The sequence below is a fragment of the Muntiacus reevesi genome, chromosome 17 (assembly GCF_963930625.1).
Source record: "Muntiacus reevesi chromosome 17, mMunRee1.1, whole genome shotgun sequence".
In the NCBI taxonomy this organism is placed as follows: Eukaryota; Metazoa; Chordata; class Mammalia; order Artiodactyla; family Cervidae; genus Muntiacus; species Muntiacus reevesi.
This window is the reverse complement of record NC_089265.1, coordinates 53677979-53701449: the sequence shown is the minus strand read 5'-3', so window position 1 is coordinate 53701449 and position 23471 is coordinate 53677979. Positions and strand designations below refer to the sequence as shown.

The following is a 23471-nucleotide window of genomic DNA, read 5'->3' as shown; positions in this document are numbered from 1 at the left end:
ATGTGCAAATAGGAACCAACTGATACAGGATAACAGAAAATCAACAAAAGAACATTAGAAGAGATTCCATGAATTTAAGCCACAAAATGGTTTTAAAGTAGCAGTGTTTCTCAATAACTAAATAAGCCCTGTCCAGGGGTCATTTCCCCCAGGAACAAGCCTAGCTACCTGGAATCTGCCACCTTTGTGTCCCCTCCTCGGCTCTGGCCAGCTCCCTCCCTCTGGCCAAGTTGGTGCTCATGTCAGGGATGTTAGAGAGAAGCCTTTTGAAAAGAAAGCACTGAATTTCCCTGGCAGTCCAGTGGTTCAGAATCTGACTGCCACTGCAGGGGACATGGGTTTGATCCCTGGTCTGGGAAGATCCCACATGCCACGGGGCAACTAGTAAGCCCATGCGCCCCAACTACTGAACCTGTGATCCGCAACAAGAGGAGGCACCGCAGTGAGAAGCCCATGCACCACAGCTAGGGAGTAACCCCCCACTCACCCCAAAAATAAATGAATGAATAAATAAAGGAAGCACTGATTAAACATCTAAGGCGGAATGGGCCTGTGTTTTGCCCTTTCTTGTCACAGTTCATCTTCACTTAGAAATACAGTGCATGTGGTGCGTTTTTAGACTCTTGGGTTACTTAGCAGGACTCCTTCCATGCTTCCAGGCCAAGGGCTGGAGGGAAGGAAGAGCGCATGGAACTCATTAGAGCGGCTCACTCTTCAGCCTTTTCTGTAGAAATCTACCAAGTCTTACCACACGAGGCTCTGTCCTTGCATGTGGGTGACAGTCTGCAGTTATTTTATTTTTTTTAGTCACTCTCTGGGCAGCTCAGAATGAGCAAAGTGAACAACTGGAGCCAGAGCCAACAGCCACTTCAAACTTCTAACCTCATGATTGTTGGCTATTTTTTTCTTTGTTTTCTGCCTTTTTTTTTTTTAAACTTAATAAATACACTTTCAAAATATTCATTTGAAGTGCTTTTCAAGTATTCCTCTCTTTAAGCCCTGTCCCTTGCGCCCTGCTTTATCCTGATGGTATCAGGGAGGAGCTGCAAAGGGGTTCGGGCACCCTGCCCTCCTGTGTGCTCTGAGCCCCCGCTCTGTGCCAGCCCCCGGGGAGGGAGCCCCTGTTGGATATGACGGGGTCGCGCCTCACGTCTCCGTCTGGACTGGCCACACACGGCTAGTGGCCACTCTGTGACAGGGCGGTGCAGAGTCTGTGGAATATCTGTGTATCTCTGTGACCCAGCACGTTCTGAACAGCCCTCAAAGCTGCTTTCTAGGAGCCTTAGTGCAGCGCTGAGATAGATGGATGGAGGGATGGAGAAATGAGCACCCACTACGTGTTTAGGTCCCCAGAGAAACAGTTGTTCTCAAGGAGTCCGGGTATTTCATGAGTTCCAGAGGTAAGAAGAATTCAGAGACTGAAATGAAAAGGAGGTCCTTGGGTTTCACAAGCTTTTTGAAGATGGAAAAGCAGCACTTTGGAAAGGTGGGGTAGGACTGCTGTAGGCCTGGGGGCCAGCGGGGACACCTTGGATGCAGGCTGGGACTTTGAGGGACGGAGTTGGGGTGCATGGGGGAGAAGACCGTGATGGTTCCGAGTAGTTTTCAGAAGAGAGACTTCTGAAGTAATGCTTTGTATCTTGTCTCAGAATTCAGGGCAGTGGTGGAGCTCACATCCTCTCCTCCATGCCCTTTACTTTCCAAGCTCAGCTTTAAAGTGTGAAGCTCTGTGGGAATAATAAGGCAACAGGAAGGAGAGGCAGTGGAAACTGCTCTGAGTGTTGAGTTCCCGAGCAGTTCTCTCATGGAGTCTGCCTGGTTTGCCATCCTGATCAAGCCTTGGAACGCCTCTCACCTATTCCAGGCACTCCCCTGCCTGCTCCCTCTTGGTCTGCAAAACCAGGCCCACGACCCCCCACACCACCAGCCCCGTGGTGGGTTACATCACCCTCGCTTGAGCAAGGCCCACCTGAGGCCTGGCAGAGCGTCTGTGCTCAGCAAACCCATGTTGGTTGGTCATTCTTGGTGGTGATTCATTGTGTTATTTATTTATTTTTTTAAGTATGGTTGATTTACAATGTTGTGCTAATTTCTGCTCTTCAGCAGAATGACTCAGTTAGATACATATATACATTCTTCTTTTATATTCTTTTCCATTATGGTTTATCTCAGGAGATTGCATGAAGGTCCCTGTGCTGCAGAGTATGACCTTGTTGTTTATTCATTCTAAATGTAATAGCTTGTATCGACTAACCCCAAAGTCCCAGTCCATCCCTCTCCCTCCGCCCCATCCTATCCTTGGCATACACAAGTGTGTTCTCTGGGTCTTTGGCGGTAGTTATTGACTGAGGCACGAGATTCCCCTTTAAGAGAACAAAGGCCTTGTGCTGGGATTCCAGGCAGGACCATGCCCAGGGGTCAGTCAGCAATCAGCTCTCTCTGCCCTGTATGTCTGAGTCAGGAGGCTGGCATGCCCCTTTGTCTCCGGGAGTCCAGATTTCCTAACTCAGGGCTTTTTCTAATAGAGAACGCGAGGTTGAGTCAATACATGAGCTCATGCTTTGCTGGCACGAAGGGCATCTCTATGTTACTCACTCATGGAAATGGATGTGCCCCTGGGCTCTGAGTCCGTGATGTGGTGATACAGGCCCTTGCGGTTAGAGGCAAGGCCTGCCTCTCTCTATAAGGAATACACTTGGGATTCTGTGTGTTTGTCTTTTTTTTTTCCCCCTTCTTTTCACACTTAAACACTTTTTCAGACCTGGGAGGAATTTCACCTTCCAGACAGATTTGTAAGAATAGCTCTTGGAGCGTATTTAACTTCTCCTGTGTGGTGACCTAAAACAGCATTCCATTTCTTCAGCACTTGGATCACGAAAAAAGGAAAAGAGAATCTGCAGGTGCCGTTTCCTCTCCTCCTCAAGGGAAGAAGGTTGGTTTGATCTTGCACATCAGCAGACACCGAGGAGATGACACACGCCCGGCGAGTCCAAAACTAACAACACAACAGTGTTTACCTTGAGCTCTGGCAGGAAATCATTATTCAATCTGGTTTGTTTTATCAGGCAATTCCAGGGCCACACGGACGGGGCCAGCTGTATTGACATTTCGAACGATGGCACCAAACTCTGGACGGGCGGCTTGGACAACACGGTCCGGTCCTGGGACCTGCGCGAGGGGCGGCAGCTGCAGCAGCACGACTTCACCTCCCAGGTGTGGCCCGGCCCTGCCCGGACCCACCGCGCTCCGTGTGTGGCGCCCCAGCCGCACCGCACCCCCGGGAGGGCAGAAGCTAGACAGGCAGACCAGGCTTTCATCTGAGATACACACGCATGCACACACATACCCCCCAGACCCCCTGAAACACTCAGACTGGCTTTTAACATGCTGTAGCATAAGACTTCTTAGTTGTTTTGTTCATCTGTCCATCTTCTCACCCTCTGATGTAGGGGTGAGAGATGATTTGATTCTCATATAAATAGACCTTGAAAAATATGCAGGGATGTCACAAGGAGTAGAGAAAAATCACAACAGCTCTACAAGTTAATTCATTTCACTTTCATCAGGGAGCTTAAAAAATACAGTGGTACCTCAGTGGATGGCTGTTTTATTAGTCATCCCTTAGAAATTGGACTCATGACTGACTAGATTTATGGAGTTTTGCAATGATAGGAAAAGGGGCAACTTTGATTGTGCATTGTGGAGATTATTTAGATATCAAGTGTCTAAATCTAGGCCTGTTTGGGGAAAGACAGTGCATGCCATGTTAAGTGTTTTCTGATGGTGGAATTGTTTTATTTTGTCATGACTTATTTACTTAATTTTTTTTTGGTAATAAAAATAATTCAACTCAGAAAAATAGGACAGAAATGGAAAGCAACTATACATTCAACTAAATTTCATGTCCCTGTCAAAATTTTGTTGAGTTCTTTATAGCCCTTTTCCCTTCCAGCCCTGTTTCCATTATGGTTAGGATTCTATTTTCGGTCTGCCTTTTTTTGTAAAAAAACTTCTTATGAAAAATTTCAAATATATGTGAGAATAGAGAATATTCAAGCATATATGAGAGCACAGAGAATTATATGATAAGCTCCATATGCCCATCACCCAGCTTCAGTTCCTAACACATAACCCTTCTCATGTGTCATCCCTGCCCCCAAACACTGGATTATGTTAAAGTAAATCCCAGACATTGTATCACTTCATCCATAAGTATTTCAGTTGGTATCTATAAAAGACAGGCTTTCAAGAATCCACTTGCAACACAGGAGACGTGGAGTTCGATCCCTGGGTCCTTAAGATCCCCTGGAGGAGGAACTGGCAACCCACTCCAGTATCCTTCCCTGAAAAATCCCGTGAATAGAGAAACCTGGAGGGCTATAGTCCATGGGGTCGCAAGAGTTGGTTATGACTTAGGGAGTAAACCACCACCACTAACTGTAAAAAGACAACCCTTTTAGACAACATGCATGAATACCTTTATTCGTTCCTGAGGATACATTTCTTGTTTGTATCACCCGTGGAATAAGTGTTGTTTTTCCTGCCCAAGTTGTTCCTTAAAGGTCTTTAACACTTGACTTATCTGGGTTGGGTTGCTTGTCCTGTAGGCTTTGCGGCAGCCTGCGCCTTGTTAATTGCGTCCTCCTGTCCTTGCTAGTTTCCCCTCTGTTGTCTGTTCACTTCCCGGGTCTACGGGCAAAGTACTCAGTGACCCTCTCTGCTTCTTGTAGATATTCTCCCTTGGGTATTGCCCAACTGGGGAGTGGCTGGCTGTGGGCATGGAGAGCAGCAATGTGGAAGTCCTCCACGTGAACAAACCTGACAAGTACCAGCTGCATCTGCACGAGAGCTGTGTGCTGTCCCTAAAATTCGCTTATTGTGGTGAGTTCAGCTGAGAGGAAACCAGAGGACGCCGGTGGCCGAAACGGAAAATACTTCTAAAAAAATACAGTGGAGATCATATCTGGAAAAAATGTTGTTCTCTGAGCAGCTGGATGCAATCATTCTATTGTCTTAAAATTGTCCCTCAGAGCATGGTGATGCCTGTTTCGGTCTGTTTCCCTAATTTGAGAAAAGTCAGCAGGCGATAAAATTGCCTAATACATGGTTTTGACGCATGCTTGTTTTTAGTGAAGAGAGTCAGAAGTGTGGGTGGAGGGCAGTTAGGTGCCCCTCTGAGGGGGATAGGCGGGGATTTGTAGGAGAATGGGACAGGAGCAGAGGAGGTCATTGTGGACTGACCAGGATGAGGAGCCCATGATCAGAGAAGGGAGCATTTAGGGGCGCCCAGACCATTACACTCTGCAGTGAGGAAAGTGAGGAGAGAGGTTCATGCGGAATCCAGTACTTATGCGTGAGATGAGGGGTGGATTAGTAGCTTTCACATTACTGACCACATTCTATGTGCCATAAATCCTGTCTGCCATTTAACTTAGATTCCTCATTCAATCCTTTCTAGTCCCATTTATCATAAGGAGACTAACAGAAAACAACTTCATTGATTGACAGAGGACCTACTGCATGCTGGGTGTGAAGTTACCTGTCACGTATCCAGTGGCTAATGGGACTGACATGGTCCCTGCTCCGCTTTGATTAAATCCCAGGTCACAGATGGTTCACAGTGGAGCCCATGTTTAAAACCTGCCCTCTCTACTTCTGTCACACCCTTGGGCGTGATAGTTCATAATTAAACAATGCTCTGAGTTTGATTACGTTCAAGTAGCTAATATATACCAGAAATTTTGATCTTATTACCTGTTCTTTTGCTAATTCTAGGTAAATGGTTTGTGAGTACTGGAAAAGATAACCTCCTCAATGCTTGGAGGACCCCCTATGGAGCTAGTATATTCCAGGTAAGTCAGTGATCCTCACCTAGAATGGCCACAGTTGGACTACAGTGTTCCTGATGATGCTGGAAGTGAAGGTGCCTTGGAGGGACAGGGCCTGGAGCATCTCTGTTCCACACCAAACACACGTCCATTGTTTTCTCTTCCAGTCCAAAGAGTCCTCATCTGTGCTCAGCTGTGACATCTCTGTGGATGACAAATACATTGTCACTGGCTCAGGGGACAAGAAGGCTACAGTCTATGAAGTCATCTACTGAAAACATTATGCGGTTTAATGTTTATAGTTGAATTGGGCCAAAATGTTTTGAATTTGTAGAAATAGAAGAGTCGTAACTTTAAAAACAAGAAAACCTGTTTCCAAACCTTGACACAAAACTACTTTGCATCTACAAAGAGGAGGCAACGAGCGCATCGCGAGAAGGTCACCGGTCTACCTAGACCAAACGGAGCACCGAGGCGACGTGGACAGAGGGGTGAGGGTTGCAGGCTCCAGGAACGGAGCCTGCCGGCCCAGGCAGAGTTCATCCTTTTCTTTCTGTGAGGTCTGCCGAGATTACCTTTCTGTTCCTTGTGGCTCCCCTCCTGTCTGTCCTTGGTAGATCAGTGGTGTCTCCAATGAACTTGTTTCCTGGTTTTGCATCTTGTGAAATGTTTTTTTTTTTTGTATTTTTGTTGAAGGTTAAACATTTGTATAAATTGTAAATATATTTGGTTTATTACAGTAAAGGCTTTAGTACCAATAAGTGGTTTTCCTTCTTCTTCTTTATTGTTTTTAATCATCGGTGTGGGTTCTATAAGCAAAGTTCAGAAATTTGTAGAGGAAGTTTTAAAATGCACTTCTCATTTTATAAATATATTTGGTCACAGACTCCTGGTGCTCTAGGACCTAATTACCTCTTCTGAGTTAATCAGGAAGTCAAGAGGAAGAATAATAAGTAACCAAAGGTTTATTAATGATGATTTTATTTGGGAAGCTAACATAACATGACTTAAGCCAAGATTCATTCTTTTGTCTGGATACTCTTGTGATTCGAGATTGTAAGTTAAAGCTTTATTTTTTCTTGGTGATTCACTGGGAGACAGAATACTCTTTTGTTTCTAGGAAAGCCTGGCATTTTCAAATCTATAGTCTCCCTTTACAGGCTTTACATTTCAAGAAATGGAGGTGACTTGGGTTTAGTGCTAAGACTGGTGATATCCACAAAGCTGTGGAGTTCATTAACCTGTGGAAGAAAGGTGGGGTGCCTGCTGGTTTTATCTCATTAATGCTTATTTGATCTATTATATTAATTGACTTAGGCCAACCACACCCAGCACTTTGCTCCATCTTTCTCATTAAGGCTTTCCCTACAGCTGCAGCCCTTGCTGCCTGTCATTAGTCTGGTCTTTATCTTTGTGGACAAGCTTCTACTAATTTGATTAGATGGAACCTGTAACCCTGGGCTTTTAATAAGTTGCCATGCATGATTCCTCCTGAAAAGGCCGCATGGCTCATTCTTTATATACCTATTATTGACTGCTATATTTTCAAAAATAATGGTTAATAACTTCAAGCCAGGTTTTGTGGTTGTTTAAAAATAGCACCTAAGGAATTTTATAATGTCCTTGTTTTCTTACGATCCAGCAAGTTGTTGGCAGTTTGTCTGAATATTTTTTATTTGTTATCCAGACCATCTTGTTTTTATACACTTAACAACATTATTTTGTTTACTTTTTGCCAAAATAATGTTTTTGTACAGTTTGTTAAATATTTCCTCTTCTCATTAAGTGGATGGCAAAGGCCTAATTACTGAAGCTGATTTCTCTCTCATCCCTCCCCTGCATAATGAAGTAGGTTTCTATACTTGAGAGTCTGATGGGTTCGTAACATGCTGTTCACTTTTGCTGGTCTCTCTCCTTCCTGCCTCACCTTCCCTGTTTTCTGTAATAGTAAAGTAGAGGTTAAGTTGCTATAACAGCACCTAAGAATACAGTGGGCTCTGAGACCACAAAGGGATTATGTCTTGCCCACGCATGAGCCAGAGACCCAGGCCAGTGGTGCAGCTCTGGGCATCCACAGTTGCTCCCGTGGTCTCTAGTCCCAGCCTCCAGGATAACTGGAGTCCTCCTTCCCAGAGGGAAAGAGTGGGAGTCCAGGGGAAGGGTGTGCTCCCAGGCAGGTGACTGGGAGTTTCTCTATCATTCCCATCACCAGTCCATTGGTGGAGACCTAGACACGGGGGAGTCTGGGGGTCGTGGTCTCTTCCTGTGCAGTGGGTACCCATGGAGAAGGAGAGTATATTTGGAGGGATTCTGGGTTAAGGAAATAGTCCCGTTTTCTGTTGGTGCATTTTCTCTCTTCATGCTTTATGGTTTCCCAAGCTCCCAATATTCTTTCTCTCATGGGATTTTCTGAGGGTCTAGATCTTTTATCAGCTCATCAGTTATCTTCAATCTGATGAAACCACTTCCATTTGCTGTTGGTTGAGACTCTAGTCTGGTCCCAGAAGAGGTGTTCTGTAGAGCTCATGCCTCTGCTCAAGGTTTGGAATCTTGGGGGACTGCCCTGTTGATTGTTTCTCCACTCACAAAATGGGAATGATAAAATAGTCATGCCTACATCTCAGAGTCTTGAAGGTCAGAATCTGGTGTGTGAAGCCTGACCGGGAGCACCATCTATGAGTGGGAGATTTCCTCCTCAACCGTAACATTAGGAGGCCCCATCCCTTTTCCCCAGGAAACTGGAATCATGTGATTGTTGAAACCTGGGTGGGCCAAATGTTTATGTACCTCTTGCTTTGAAAAATGGATTATAAATTAGGGTTCAACAGATTCACATCCATCTAGAGAGCCGTGCAAGGCAGGTTTGCATATAAAAATATCAAGAGATGATTGTCATTATTCCTATAGAAGTAACCAAGGTTCAGGGAAGCTGTGTCCTCCTGACCTCATGGGAGATAGAACCAAATTTAGGCTTATTCTTTTGAGTTTCATGGAGTGGCCTGTGATTTTTCGCAGCTCTCCAAATTTCCTCTTCATTTCACTTGAAATATTTACAACTTGCACATTTCTCTGGTGTATATAGGTGTATGAAAGTGTTAGTCGCTCAGTCATGTCCCTCCTTGCAACCCCATGGGCTGTAGCCCACCAGGCTGCTCTGTCCATGATATTCTCCAGGCGAGAATACTAGAGTGAGTAGCCATTTCTTTCTCCAGGGGATCTTCACGACCAAGGGATCAAACCCAGGTCTCCCACATTGCAGGCAGATTCTTTACTGTCTGAGCCACCAGGATTTATGACTGAATTTAAGCAAATGATTGTTTTCCCTATTCTATTTAATAGGTTTTATTTAATATTAATTTAATCTTTTTTTTTTCTATCACTCAGTCTTTAACCTTAAATGTAGGTTTCTGTCATGTTTTCTTCCATGGCACTGAAGTTTGCTGGATAATATTTGAAGGCCTAGTAAGATTGGTTTTGTAATACCTTTTTCATTACCAGATGTTTCTAGTACTACTTATTTCATATTAATAAAATATTTCATCAATATGATAATTAACATTTTTAAAGTTTCTGTTATTTGACAGATGATAGGGAACTGTTTTATAAAAAAAATTCCTTCCAGTGGCCTGAGAGATGGGACTTTCTTTTTTTCTTGGCTGCATGGCATGTGGAACTTCCCTGGCCAGGGATCAGATGCATGACTCCTTCATTGGAAGCATGGAGTGTTAGCCACTGGATCACCAGGGAAGTCCTGAGAGTTTTTTCCATCTTTCAAGATTTCATGACTGGTAAGTAGCAGCTGGCTCCAAAGCATTCATACAGGGATTTTAAAAATTGCACTTTTGCTAATGACACAATGAGGTGGTGACATTCCCAAAAGTTTTCCATCAAATCAGACAGGATCAAATTCTTAATTTCAGCATGCTGTTTAATTCCATCAAGGGACTGTTGCCTCTGCCATTAGCTTGAGCATGAGGAAGAATATTTCGTACTTTCCACTGCTAGATCATGGCTTGTTTGTTTATCAAGAATGTCTTCTCTTTACTCTTCCTTTGGCAGTGAAATCATCAAATCACCACAGTTTCAGGCTTCCCTGAGCAAGATGAAGCTTGTGTGAGGTGCATTTTCTGACCCAGCAAACTTACTCTCCAGATAGCCAAGGCTTCTCTGGCTTGGCTTCTCTGGCCCCAGTCTCAGAGTTTTTGATTCACTAAGTCAGGGTGGGACCCGAGAATCTGCATTTATGACAAGTTCTAGTTGTTCCTGAGGCTGCTGGTCTGGAGACCACACTTTGAACACGGCTAATCTAGAATAATAATCTTTACAATAGAGCTGTCAGTGTTTATCTAGAGAGCTATCAACTATTAGAGTATATGCATATTCTCTCATAATGCTGTATTTTTAGCTTTGGATTTAGCTAAAGGATTAAAAGCAAAGTGGCAGTAAAATGTAAGACGTACTCTGGTGAAGTTGCTATTTCATTAGTCTCTGTTCCCAAAACCAGCTTTTGAAGTTGACTATTATAATAGGTCTAAACCAAAATTGAGTCCTTAAAGTTTTTTTTTTTTAACTTATCCATTACTCATTGTGAATTGTGTGAGTCTTGTAAGGCTTGGAAAACCTACCATGATGATAGTAGAAGCCTTGAGAACGTACACAATGTTTGATGGAAGTGGAGATGCATAATTAAGAGTTAGAAATCATTCTTTGAAAACTGGAATACTTACTGTATGTAGAACAATAAGCTGCTGACTTTATCAAATGTCTTCATTCTTCAAATTATCATACTAGATTCAGTCAATCAGCCAGTATTTATTGAATAGGGGACCTCAGCATGTGGCAAGGTGGTCACTGGTCTGACTAAGGTGAAATTATTCCAGCAGGGGGTGCTGGGGAAGAATCTACTGGTGGTAATGGACCAGGATGTGGGAGAGGCTCTGCCCTAAGGAGACCCACAGTAAGGGATGGGCAGGCAGTTTGTGGCAGTCTTGGATGTGAATTACTCATTTGACATTAGCTGGCGAGGGCAGCCAGTGGGTACCATTCCAGCAAGCATTTGGAAGAACGTCCCATGTGCCAGGCACTGGGCCAAGGGCTTCCAGATGTTTCCTCAGAAAAAATTTTTTTATTATGAGAGTATCCTATATCTCTGACTTGGAAAATAGGGCAAGGTACAAAGAAGAAAATAAAAACCTGTCATTGTACCACCTAGAAATAATACATTATCGTTTTTATGCCAATTGTGTCAACTATAATATAGATGATTAATAATGGTGAGCATTTTGTTGAGTGTTTTCTGTGTGCCAAGGACAGTTGAATATTTTGTATTATCTCACTGAATTTTCACAAAAGCCCAGTGAACTACTTACTGGTTTCATACTCATTTAACCAGTGAAGAAACTGAGATTCAATAACCAACTTGAGATCATACAGCTAATTGTTGGCAGAGTGAGATTTAACCTAGGCAGTCAGATTCCAAAGCCCATTGTCTTAATTCTACAGTTTAACCTCCTTGCCCAAGTGGTTTTGGAACCTGCTGCTCACTTTTTCTTTTTCGTTTTCAGTTCGAGGTATACTTGACAAGTAAAACAGTAGATATTTTGAAGTGTCCAACATGATGATTGGATATATGTATACACTGTGAGAGGATTCTCCACATCCACTTAATTAACCTAGGCTTCCCCCTGACACACACACATACTTATCTTTTTTTTTTTAAGTGAGAACACAAGTTCTATCTTCCTGGCAAATTTCAGTAATATGACACATTATTATTATCCTCAATGTTGTTCACCTTATATCTGTAAATCTGTACCTTTTACCAACCTCTCCCTATTTTTCTCACCCCCTTCAGCCCTTCAGTCAACTCTGAGTGACTTTTTTTCTTTAAAGATTTCACATATAAATGATACCATGCAATATTTGTCTTTCTCTGTCTGGCTTATTTCACTTCACTTAATGCCCTCTAAGTTGTTCTATGTTATCACAAATGCCAAGGTTTCCTTTTTAAAGGCTGAATAATATTCCATTATACACACACACACACATATATGTATGTGTGTATGTATGTATATATATATACCCATATACATACATATGTCACATTTCCTTTATCCATCTGTTGATGAACACAAGGTATAATGTCTTTATTATACCTTCACTATTGTGGATGATGCTGCAGTGGGGGTACACATATTTCTTTACGATGATTTCATTTCCTTTGGATGTCTACAAAGAAGTGGGATTGCTAGATCACACCATAGTTTTATTTTTAATATCTTGAGAAGCCTCTATAGTATTTTCCATAGTGGCTGAGCCAATTTACATTCCCACCAAGAGTTCTCTTTCTTCATGTTCTGGCCAGTGTTTGTCAGCTCTTGTCTTTTTGGTTATTCTAACAGATGTGAGGTGATACCTCCTTGTGGTTTTGATTTGCATTTTCTAATGATCAGTGATGTTGAAAACTTTTTCATGTATTTATTGGCCTTTGTATGTCTTTTGGGAAAATGGCTATTCAGGTCTTTTGCTCATTTAAAAACAATAGGTTATTTGAAGATTTTTTGTATTCAGTTAACTTTATTATTAAAATTTATTCACAAACTTACAGTTTGAATTTACTTTAACTTGCCCTATCATTTATTAGGCATATAGGCTATTCCAAACACTAAGATACAATTCTTATAAAGCAAATGTTTGTATATCATATTCTCACCTTATTTCTGTTCCTTTCCTTAAAATTCATCCCAACAAATGGAATTACTGCATCAAAAGATAGAATGATGTTTCAAATCTTTTGATATTATTCACTGCCAAATTGCCTTCCAGAAATATTACTACGCCCAGCAAACATGGCAGTGGTAACTTGTTTCATGGCAAATAGATGGGGGAAAATGGAAACAGTGATAGACTTTATTTTCGTGGGCTCTAAAGTCACTGTGGACAGTGACTGCAGCCATCAAAAGATGCTTGCTCCTTGGAAGAAAAGCTATGGCAAACTTAGACAATATATTTAAAAGCAGAGACATCACTTTGACGACAAAGGTGCATCTAGTCGAAGCTATGGTTTCTCCAGTAGTCATGTATGGATGTGAGAGTTGGACTATAAAGTAAGCTGAGCACCAGAGAATTGATGCTTTTGAACTGTGGTGTTGGAGAAGACTCTTGGGAGTGCTTTGGACTGCAAGAAGATCAAACTAGTCAATCCTAAAAGAAATCAACTCTGAATATTCATTGGAAGTAGTGATACTGAAGCTCCAATACTTTGGTCACCTGATGTGAAGAGCTGACTCATCTGAAAAGACCCTGATGCTGGGAAAGATTGAGGGCAGGAGGAGAAGGAGGCAACAGAGGATGAGATGGTTGGATGGCATCATCAACTCAATGGAAATGAGTTTGAGCAAACTTGGGGAGATGGTGAAGGTCAGGGAAGCCTGGCATGCTGCAGTCCATGGGGTAGCAAAGAGTTGGACATGACTGAGTGACTGAACAACAACAATATTGTTCTTATTCTAAAAAATATTTGCTAATAATAGGCCATAAATGACATCTCGTTTTCCCATTTAGTTTTGTTCTAACTTAGATTCATTCTTTGAAAGGATCCTGAAGAGCTTCAGTCAGTTCAGTTCAGTTCAGTTGCTCAGTTGTGTCTTTGATCATCCTATCCCCATACTTAAGGTGTCTGTTCTGTTAACGATTCCTAGAAAACCTTTCATAGACTCTGGAGAGTTTCTTTTGGCCACTTAAAGTGGATGCCCAGCTTTTTCAAGGTAGCTTTTTCTTGTATAAACTTGTAGGCTTTAATTTTGATATTAATGGTCAATAGTTTTTAATAATTAACTGTGTTAATATTTCCCATCATTATTCTTTGCTGGCCTCAAGGAGTTCATTTAGAAACCACAATGATGGTAAACCTTAGTAATGAATTAAAAGCACGGGACTAGGATGTACTTCTGTACCATTTTTGTTGTTTAAAATAAGAGGTTTTTCTGTAGTTGCATGAGTAATATCCCACTTGTAATGAGGACATAAACCTGGCACTGTTACCAGAACACCGCATTTGGAATCAATTCCCATCAGGTAAGGATCCCAGGGGTGATTCATAGTTATCATTTGTGTATGGCCTTGGGCAAGCTTCTCAGTCCCTCGGGGTCTTTCTTCAACTATCAAATTGGAATAAAAATGCCTACCTCCTAGGACCGTTGAAGAAATTAAACGAGTTGCCTTTTTTTTTTTTTAAAGCAACATTTGAACAATTTTAAGAAATTTGAGATTTTTGAAACAAAGTTTAAGAATTTTTATCAATTTTTGAGACTTTATGTTAAGAATTTAACGTGATGCTGCTCACAGTTTCTTTGAGAAACTGCCATTTGAGTCTGAGCTGGGCTAACCACTGAACTCACCTGCTGGTAATTACTTGTGACTGCCATGGGCAATGAAGAGATGGTCTCAGAGTGAACTAAAGCTTATCAGTGACTGGCATGGTCAGCAACCCCAGTTTAGTCTGTTCAGGTGCATCTGTGAATCTTGTAAAGTCAGGTCTTTACATCCAGGGTCCTCCGAACTGGCATCTTTCCATAGAAATAGCCAGACTGAAGTGTCAACTTTTGAAAAGGCAATTTCTTTCTTTCTTTTTTTTCTTTACTTTTAAAAAAAAATTTATTTATTTTAATTGGAGGCTAACTACTTTACAATATTGTAGTGGTTTTTGCCATACATTGACGTGAATCAGCCATGGGTGTACATGTGTCCGCCATCCTGAACCCCCTCCCACCTCCCTCCCCATCCCATCCCTTAGGGTTGTCCCAGTTCACCAGCTTTGAGTGCCCCATTTCATGCATCGAACTTGGACTGGTCATTTGTTTCACATATGGTAATGTACATGTTTCAGTGCTATTCTCTCAAATCATCCCACCCTCGCCTTCTCCCACAGAGTCCAAAAGTCTGTTCTATACATCTGTTTCTCTTTTGCTGTCTCTCATATACGGTCATTGTTACCATCTTTCTAAATTCCATATATATGTGTTAATATACTGTATTGGTGTTTTTCTTTCTGACTTACTTCACTCTGTATAATAGGCTCCAGTTTCATCTACCTCATTAGAACTGACTCAAATGCATTCTTTTTAATAGCTGAGTATTATTCCATTGTATATATGTACCACAGCTTTCTTATCCATTCATCTGCCGATGGACATCTAGGTTGCTTCCATGTCCTGGCTATTGTAAACAGTGCTGTGATGAACACTGGGGTACACATGTCTTTCAATTCTGGTTTCCTCTGTGCGTATGCCTAGCAGTGTGATTGCTGGATCATATGGCAGTTCTGTTTCCAGTTTTTAAAGGAATCTCCACACTGTTCTCCATAGTGGCTGTACTAGTTTGCATTCCCACCAACAGTGTAAGAGGGTTCCCTTTTCTCTGCACCTTCTCCAGCATTTATTGTTTGTAGACTTTTTGATAGCAGCCATTCTGACCAGCATGAGATGGTACCTCATTGTGGTTTTGATTTGCACTTCTCTGATAATGAGTGATGTTGGGCATCTTTTCATGTGTTTGTTAGCCATCTGTATGTTTTCTTTGGAGAATTGTTTGTTTAATTCTTTGGCCTATTTTGTGATTGGGTCATTCATTTTTCTGGTATTGAGCTGCATGAGCTGTTTGTATATTTTTGAGATTAATTTGTCAGTTGCTTAATTTGATATTATTTTCTCCCATTCTGAAGGCTATCTTTTCACCTTGCTTATAGTTTCCTTCATTGTGCAAAAGCTTTTAAATTTAATTAGGTCCCATTTGTTTATTTTTGCTTTTATTTTCATTACTCTGGGAGGTAGGTCATAGAGAATCCTGCTGTGATTTATGTCAGAAGGTTTTTTGCCTATGTTTTCCTCTAGGATTTTTATAGCTTCTGGTCTTACATTTAGATCTTTAATCCATTTTGAGTTTATTTTTGTGTATAGTGTTAGAAAGTGTTCTTCAGAACAAGTCAAGTGAAGTCACTCAGTCGTGTCTGACTCTTTGCAACTCCATGGACTGTATCCTACCATGTTCCTCCATCCATGGGATTTTCCAGACAAGAGTACTGGAGTATATTGCAGGTGGTTGACCAGTTTTCCCAGCACCACTTGTTAAAGAGATTTTCTCCACTATATATTCTTGCCTCCTTTGTCAAAGATAAGGTGTTCATAGGTGCATGGATTTATCTCTGGGCTTTCTATTTTGTTCCATTGATCTATATTTTTGTCTTTTTGCCAATACCATACTGTCTTGATGACTGTGGCTTTGTAGTAGAGCCTGAAGTCAGGCAGGCCATTTCCTCCAGTTCCAGTCTTCTTTCTCAAGATTGCTTTGGCTATTGAAGGTTTTTTAAATTTCCATACAAATTTTGAAATTATAATTATTTGTTCTAGTTCTGTGAAAAATACCACTGGTAGCTTGATAGGGATTGCATTGAATCTATAGATTGCTTTGGGTAGTATACTCATTTTCATATATTGATTCTTCCAATCCATGAAAATGGTATATTTATCCATCTATTTGTGCTATCTTTGATTTCTTTTATCAGTGTTTTATAGTTTTCTATGTATAGATCTTTTGTTTCTTTAGGTAGATTTATTCTCAGGTATTTTATTCTTTTCATCGCAGTGGTGAGTGGAATTGTTTCCATAATTTTTCTTTCTGTTTTCTTGTTGTTAGTGTATAGAAATGCAAGGGATTTCTTGTGTATTAATTTTATATCCTGCAACTTTACTATATTCATTGATTACCTCTAGTAATTTTCTGGTGGCGTCTTTAGGGTTTTCTATGTAGAGGATTAAGTCATCTGCAGTGAAAGTTTCACTTCTTTTCCAATCTGGATTCCTTTTATTTCTTTTTCTTCTCTGATTGCTGTGGCTGAAACTTCCAAAACTATGTTGAATAGTAGTGGTGAGAGTGGGCACCCTTGTCTTGTTCCTGACTTTAGGGGAAATGCTTTCAATTTCTCACCATTGAGGATGATGTTTGCTGTGGGTTTATCATATATGGCTTTTATTATGTTGAGGTATGTTCCTTCTAGCCTGCTTTCTGGAAGGTTTTTATCATAAATGGATGTTGAATTTTGTCAAATGCTTTCTCTGCATCTATTGAGATAATAATATGGTTTTTATCTTTCAATTTGTTAATGTGGTGTATTACATTGATTGAGTTGCAAATATTGAAGAATCTTTGCATCCCTGGGATAAAGCCCACTTGGTCATGATGTATGATCTTTTTAATGTTGTTGGATTCTGTTTGCTAGAATTTTGTTGAGGATTTTTGAAATGGTAATTTCTAAAGAGACTTGGAATTGCTTAGCAACTCTCATAGGGGTGCTGCAGACTTGTTTCTGTCCTGACTCCGTCTGCTGGCAACTGGCATACATCTACTCTACACATAGCATCTCTCAGCTCTGGAAAAAAGATGGTGACAGTGTCAGTAAATGGATTTCACCTTAACAGGTTAGATTGGGAGGATACTGTTCATCTCTTACAACAGGGGTCCCCAACCTCTGGGATCTAATACCTGATGATCTGAGGTGGCGCTGATGTAATAATAGAAATAAAGTGCACAATAAACATGCTTGAATCATCCTGAAACCATCCTCTCCCCTGTCGCCTCCCCAGTCTGTGGAAAAATTATTTTCCATGAAACCAGTCCCTGTTGCCAAAAAGTTTGGGGACCAGTGTAACACTGATTATTCAGACTGTTCTCTCTAGTAAGAAAATGTGTGTTTCAGTATCCCTTAGAGTTTGGGTAGTGTATATCTCTTGCAATTTGAAAGGCTATATTATGCATTTTACCCAAAAGGGAGTGTGCTATAAGGCTTGCACGGTTTCCACCTGTTCTGTTAATTGTCAGTGTTAGCATTTGTTGGATGCACGTGGCCATTGCCCTTGCTGTGAGCAGAGCATGATACTATTTATTTATTTTACTCACTCTGTGTCTAGATGGAGAGGTAACCAGTGTACCAACCCAGCTTTACTGTATGCTGCGGAACTGATAAGTAAGCAAGAACCAACATGCAAAGCCACTTACGAAAGTGAGGCTGGAGGGTCCAGGAATCAAATTACTGTGTTGTTTTATGCATACAAATATCTTTATAGATCTATGTCATTAAGGGCTATAAAGCTTAAAAAAGAGAAAAACGCTGCAAACCTCTTCATTCTAATATTTCTATTTTTGGTGTATTTCCCTTAAGTCTCCTTCTGAGTATACTCACATGTGAGCACTGCACTCATTTGACTCTAGTGTGTTCCACTCTTCCCATTTAGCTATCACAAGTTCTTTCTCCCCATCTGCATAGTCCTCATTTATTTTTATTGGTTCCATCAAATGATACACCACCATTTATTAGACTACTTCTGCAATGTTGCATGTTGTTTTTTTTTTTAACCACATTGTCCCTAATAACTACTATTGCATTAAGTATTTCTATAGACAGAAACTTTTTCTTCTTCTGAACTATTTCTTTGTTATAACCTTAAGGATAAGATTGTTAGATCATAGGCTGTGAATGTTTTATAATTCTATTTTTCATGTCTGTAATTGACTTTCTTATTTGCATAAAAGTAAAATCTGTTCCCTCCACCCAACACAAGCATCTCAACCAAGAGTTTTATTTTTATCAAGCGTTTCAGGTGTAATATTTCCTGAGAATGTTTTATATGGAAAATGAAAGAAAAGAACACACTGTTTTTCCTTTTCATAATGTGAACCAGCAGCTCTCAAGTGAGGCCTGTGTGCCAAAACCTATGCCCTTCTGGTTTTCTTTCTGATATTGTATGAAGTGACCCGTATCTCACTTCGGCGTAAAAGACAGTTGATGAGAAAGACAAAGCTCTTGTTCTTTAGGTGAGTGATTCATTGGTTGATTGCCTAGAGTTTTCCACTTGGGAGCAAATTCCTTCTGTGGTTTCCAGAGCTTGAAGAGACATTAGTTTGCTTTTCAATTTATATGACCATTCTACTGAATCCAGTGCACAGCACTCTGCAATTGTAATAGCTCTGATACATAACTTCACATTTGGAATGTAAAGTGCAACCATTCTTAATAGTTTGGTTTAATGACCACTCTTTTCTTTCCCCTATGGTTTCTTGAATATTATTTTTTTTAAGCAGACAGCCATTCTAATGCCACCACCTTCTCCGTTTAACATATTCTGCAGTGAAAATCCTTTTAAAAACAACTATAGTCCCTTGGAAAGCAAATCACTCAGTATGAAAAAACATTGATCTATGGGAAAAAATGACCCAATGAGTGCTAGTTTGAAATTTTTGTTGTTTTCTTTTTTCTCCTCTAAGAAAAGTGAGCATGATGTATAAGAAAATGCATGAGTAAGCGATCTGAGCCATGGGGGAAAGCTGTTGTGACCTTCAGGATGGCTGTTTGTAAGGTCCCTGGCAGACCATCACTTGTATATTTGTTTTACTTGAATGACTAGATTTTGAATTAAAAAAGAACAACCCTTGTTTTATAGTTTTTAAACCTTATGAAATTTCAGGTCACTTCTAATTCCTTTTCGTCTTTCACCACTTTGGCTCATCCCAGGAACCTTACCCTTCCTGAATCGCTCCTCAGTGCTATCTTCCAAGATGAGTAAAGTAAGAGTTCTTACTGTCAGCTCTTGGGGTAGAGGGGCAGCATCCCTGATTCTGTTACCAGGGAAACCAGTATCGGCTGGGTGCAAAAGGTAAAAGTTTCAAACATTTTATTTGAAATAATGAAATAACCAAACCCATAACTCCCCCTCCCCCCACCACCTATTTAATGTCAATTTCCATGGAAACAGGAACAGAAAAGCCAGCAACTGACAGTAAACTCACGTGTCTCCGGGTGGCAGACATCCTTTTGATATCCTCAAATGTCAATTTGCACAATCCCATGACGTATCCTTGGGCTGGAAAGACTTTTATTTGAAGAGTGAATAAAATAGAATTCACTCAGCCAAGATGTCTGTTCTAACCTTTTATCAAACAAATGATAACTCAGGAATATGGTTCAACTGGTTATTACTGCTTTCCATCATTGCCACTTTGACAACATGCACATCTTGTCTACCATGTTTATCTTCCTAATTTCTGGACTAATGCTTAGCAGCAATGATAACTATCTCCTAGTGGCTGTCATTTATTTTATCAGCTATTTTGACACTCAGAATATATGAGCTTTTCATACCCTCAGTACATAGAATGTAAATCTTGGTGTTGTTTTTAGCCTTTGCCTATATGTTTGGTCATGCATGCCTTCATGCTCAGTCGCTGCCATCATGTCTGACCCTTTGAGAACCCATGGACTGTAGCCTGCCAGGCTCCTCTATCCATGGGATTCTCCAGGCAAAAATACTGGAGTGGGTTGCCATGCCCTCCTCCAGGAGATCTTCCTGACTCAGGGATTGAACCTGTGTCTCCTGCATTGCAGGTGGATTGTTTACTACTGAGCTACCTGGGAAATGTACATTTGGTCATATTATCTACTAATTCATACCCATTTTAGATGTTTTCCCTTCTAGAAGATGTGGATCTTAGGATGAAGTAGTTGGAAATCTTAACATACACATCTAAATAATTGAAAAGTTCTAAGTTGTCCCTAGCATCTGTGGAGCTGAATCCCCTACAAGTAAGGGAAATACTGTTTTAAAAAATGCCTCATCACGGCTGCAGTTCAATTGAACATTTCACCAGAGAATGGTTATTTTTTAGTAATGTGGAAAAATTAGTAGAAGGGACTCTTTAAAAGGAACAGAGTGCTTCAGAGTGATTTCAGCTCTCATTGTTGCTGTGTAGAAATGCTGGATCACTTACAATATGAGTTTTTGCCTCTCCAGTCGGCTTTTGTTAAAAATATGCTTCAGGGTCCTGTCAACTCCAGGCTTCTCTACAAACATTGGTGGTGGTGGTAGTGTAGTCACTGCGAACATTAGACTTACATTATTTAGATTAGATCAACTAGATGTTCACTATTTAAGTTTTAAACCTCAACAGATTTTGTACTTGATAAATATCAATTACTACCTATTAATGGCGGTATGAAATGTAAACTTAAAATTCTTTAGCACAAACCTGCCTGATTGATAAAATCCATCTGCAGAGCAGTAACCCTCTATGACAAGTTTTGCCAGAGACCACTCGGCCCTCATCAGCCACATTCCTCTCAGCATCCATGACTAGGGGAAGCTTTCTTTCCTGTTAGCCACAACTCAACACGTTTTCTTAGGGTGAGGTGTTGAAGAGTTGGTTGGTTGGTGGTTGAATGACTCACACAAGAAAAGTGCTGAAATGGATTTTGGTGCTGGCCCTCCACCCCCTCCTGAGGGCAGAGAAACATGAAGATAAATCACCAGTTAGACAATATTTTCACAAGCTTAAAGACATCAAACTTACCATTTTCTCTGCTCCTCCTTCTCTTCTTTCCTCAAATCGACTGTGCAGTGGGCGAGGATGACATCCCACCTGGCTTGTCTAAAGCCCGTTAGATGCAAGTACAATTTCTTTGAGGTAGACTGGGAGATACAGAGATGTGTATAAATAAGTCTTTGATTTGATTTAAACAGAAATTTCATTGTGTGTAGTGTGTGGTTCCTTATGTCGGCTCTTGACAGCCGTTCAAACGCAGGTTATTAAATATCGTGCCTTGCGTAAGTGCAAGAACTTTTGGAATAGCTTCTTGGCACAGTCACAAAAATATCAGTGACTATCCTGTTAGAATGGGAAAATTTTCTCCCGGCGTTTCCATAGGCTGTTTCACAAGATTTTCCTGTCATCACTGTCTGTATTCTGAGCAACTCTAGTTTACTACTGCTTTGGTTTTAGGAATTACAATTCTATACTTTGCCAGTGATTGAAATCCTTAGAGTCATTCGAATGCCCATGTCAAAGATTGTGGCATGTGAGGAAAATCATAGAAGAAATGAATGCTGATCAAACTCTAGTGGATAAAAATAAACATTAGAATAAACCCTAAAGTCAGTAGTGAGTTATACTTTATTTTCTGAACTTTAAATAGAAAAAAACGCAGAGACATGTAGTCGTGTAAGCGATATTGCCTGGTGCACTTTTATTGAATCGTAATGTTATTTTAATCACCAGTAAAATCCCAGAGCAAATGTGTATCTGCATCACACTCCATAACAAGAGGCAAAGGAAACCAGCTTTCTTTCTCCCCGCCCCACCCGCCCCCCAGCTTGATTAGAAAGTTTTTCTCCATCCAGGCTTCAGTGGAAGCATTTGCTACCTAAAAGCACTAGACTTTTAAAAATGCAATGTTTGAAATATTAAAGGTGAAAATAAACATATGGACAGGCCCCCAAATTCCAAGTTTGCTCAGCCTGACAAAACAGATAATATTGTGCCTTTTAAATGTGTGAAAAGCAAGAGGATATTTGTAAAAAGCTATTCACTTCATTCAACAAACATTTACTATGTACAGGTCACTCAGGTGCTATTTGAAGGACATGACTATGGGTAACATTTATTGAGGACATTTATTGGCATACAGTAGTATGTCAGGTACTTCTTACTCTGTTTGCCATATTTTATTTTAAAATAATAATAAGGTGTGGTTTCTGTCCTGATGGAACTGCATCAAGGGCCAGGTTTAGGGTGAGGTGAAGACTGAAAGTTTAAGGTGATGCCAGAAATCTCAGTGATCAAGATAAGTCACATTTTACTACAGTAGTTAAAATATCAAAATTGGAAGCAGCCTAAATGTCCATCAACAGAGGAATGGATAAGGAAGATGTGGTACATATATACAATGGACTATTACCCATAAAAAAGAATGACGTGCCATTTGCAGGGATGTGGATAGACCTAGAGAGTGTCATACAGAGTGAAATAAGTCGGAAAGAGAAAAACAAATTATTACAGGTTAATGCATACATGTGGAATCTAGAAAAATGGTGTAGGTGAACTTATTTGCAAGACAGAAGAAATAGAGGCACCTGAAACCTAACAGCTCTATGCTAACTATGGAATACTTGGTGCTGATTCAGATAACATTTGGAGGATTTACAGAATTTAGAATATGTACTCCTGATTGGGGTTCTTTACTTCCTAATTAACTGCCTCTGGAGTAAGGGTTCTGGATTAGGGTTCATGCTAACTCAGCAACCAGGGAGATTGACATTAACCTACATGCACACATGGAACACTGATTTTATTGAAGTCTCTCCCTTCACCTCTTTAACCAGGCAGCAACCTTAAACCCAAGTAGAATCCTGTTCTTTACAAGGTGCTGAGTTGAAAGAGGGTAGGAGTCTCCAAGGGAGAAGGGCAGGGTTGACACTTGAGCTTGGGTGGACACCAGGGGCCCATCCAGGAGGAGTCAGGAAAAAAGCAAAAAGGCCTGCACTGACTTGTGATTCCCACTAAGTGTTTTTAAATCAGTATTTCCCAATCTTCTTCAGGTTGTGGCACATACAGAGAAGGAAAAATTCATTAGATGTAATGGGGAAACACAGAAGACTCTTGAGAGTCCCTTGCACAGCAAGGAGATCCAACCAGCCAATCCTAAAGGAAATCACCCTGAATATTCATTGAAAGGACTGATGCTAAAGCTGAAGCTGCAATACTTAGGCTACCTGATTCAAAGAGCCAGCTCATTGGAAAAGATCCTGATGCTGCGGAAAA

The 23471-nt window shown here is 40.8% G+C and overlaps 1 protein-coding gene across 10 annotated transcripts in view; it reads left to right on the top strand.

The window, feature by feature from the left end:
• LOC136148301 (transducin-like enhancer protein 1) overlaps positions 1-6583 on the top strand; it is a 92255-nt gene extending 85672 nt beyond the window's left edge. For all 10 annotated transcript variants that reach the window (XM_065907809.1, XM_065907811.1, XM_065907804.1 and 7 more), the window contains 4 exons: positions 3066-3213; positions 4731-4881; positions 5776-5852; positions 5996-6583. In XM_065907809.1, the coding sequence (XP_065763881.1) occupies positions 3066-3213; positions 4731-4881; positions 5776-5852; positions 5996-6103 (484 nt within the window). In that variant the 3' untranslated portion in view covers positions 6104-6583. The remainder of the gene's footprint in view (positions 1-3065; positions 3214-4730; positions 4882-5775; positions 5853-5995) is intronic.
• Positions 6584-23471: the final 16888 nt, after the last annotated feature.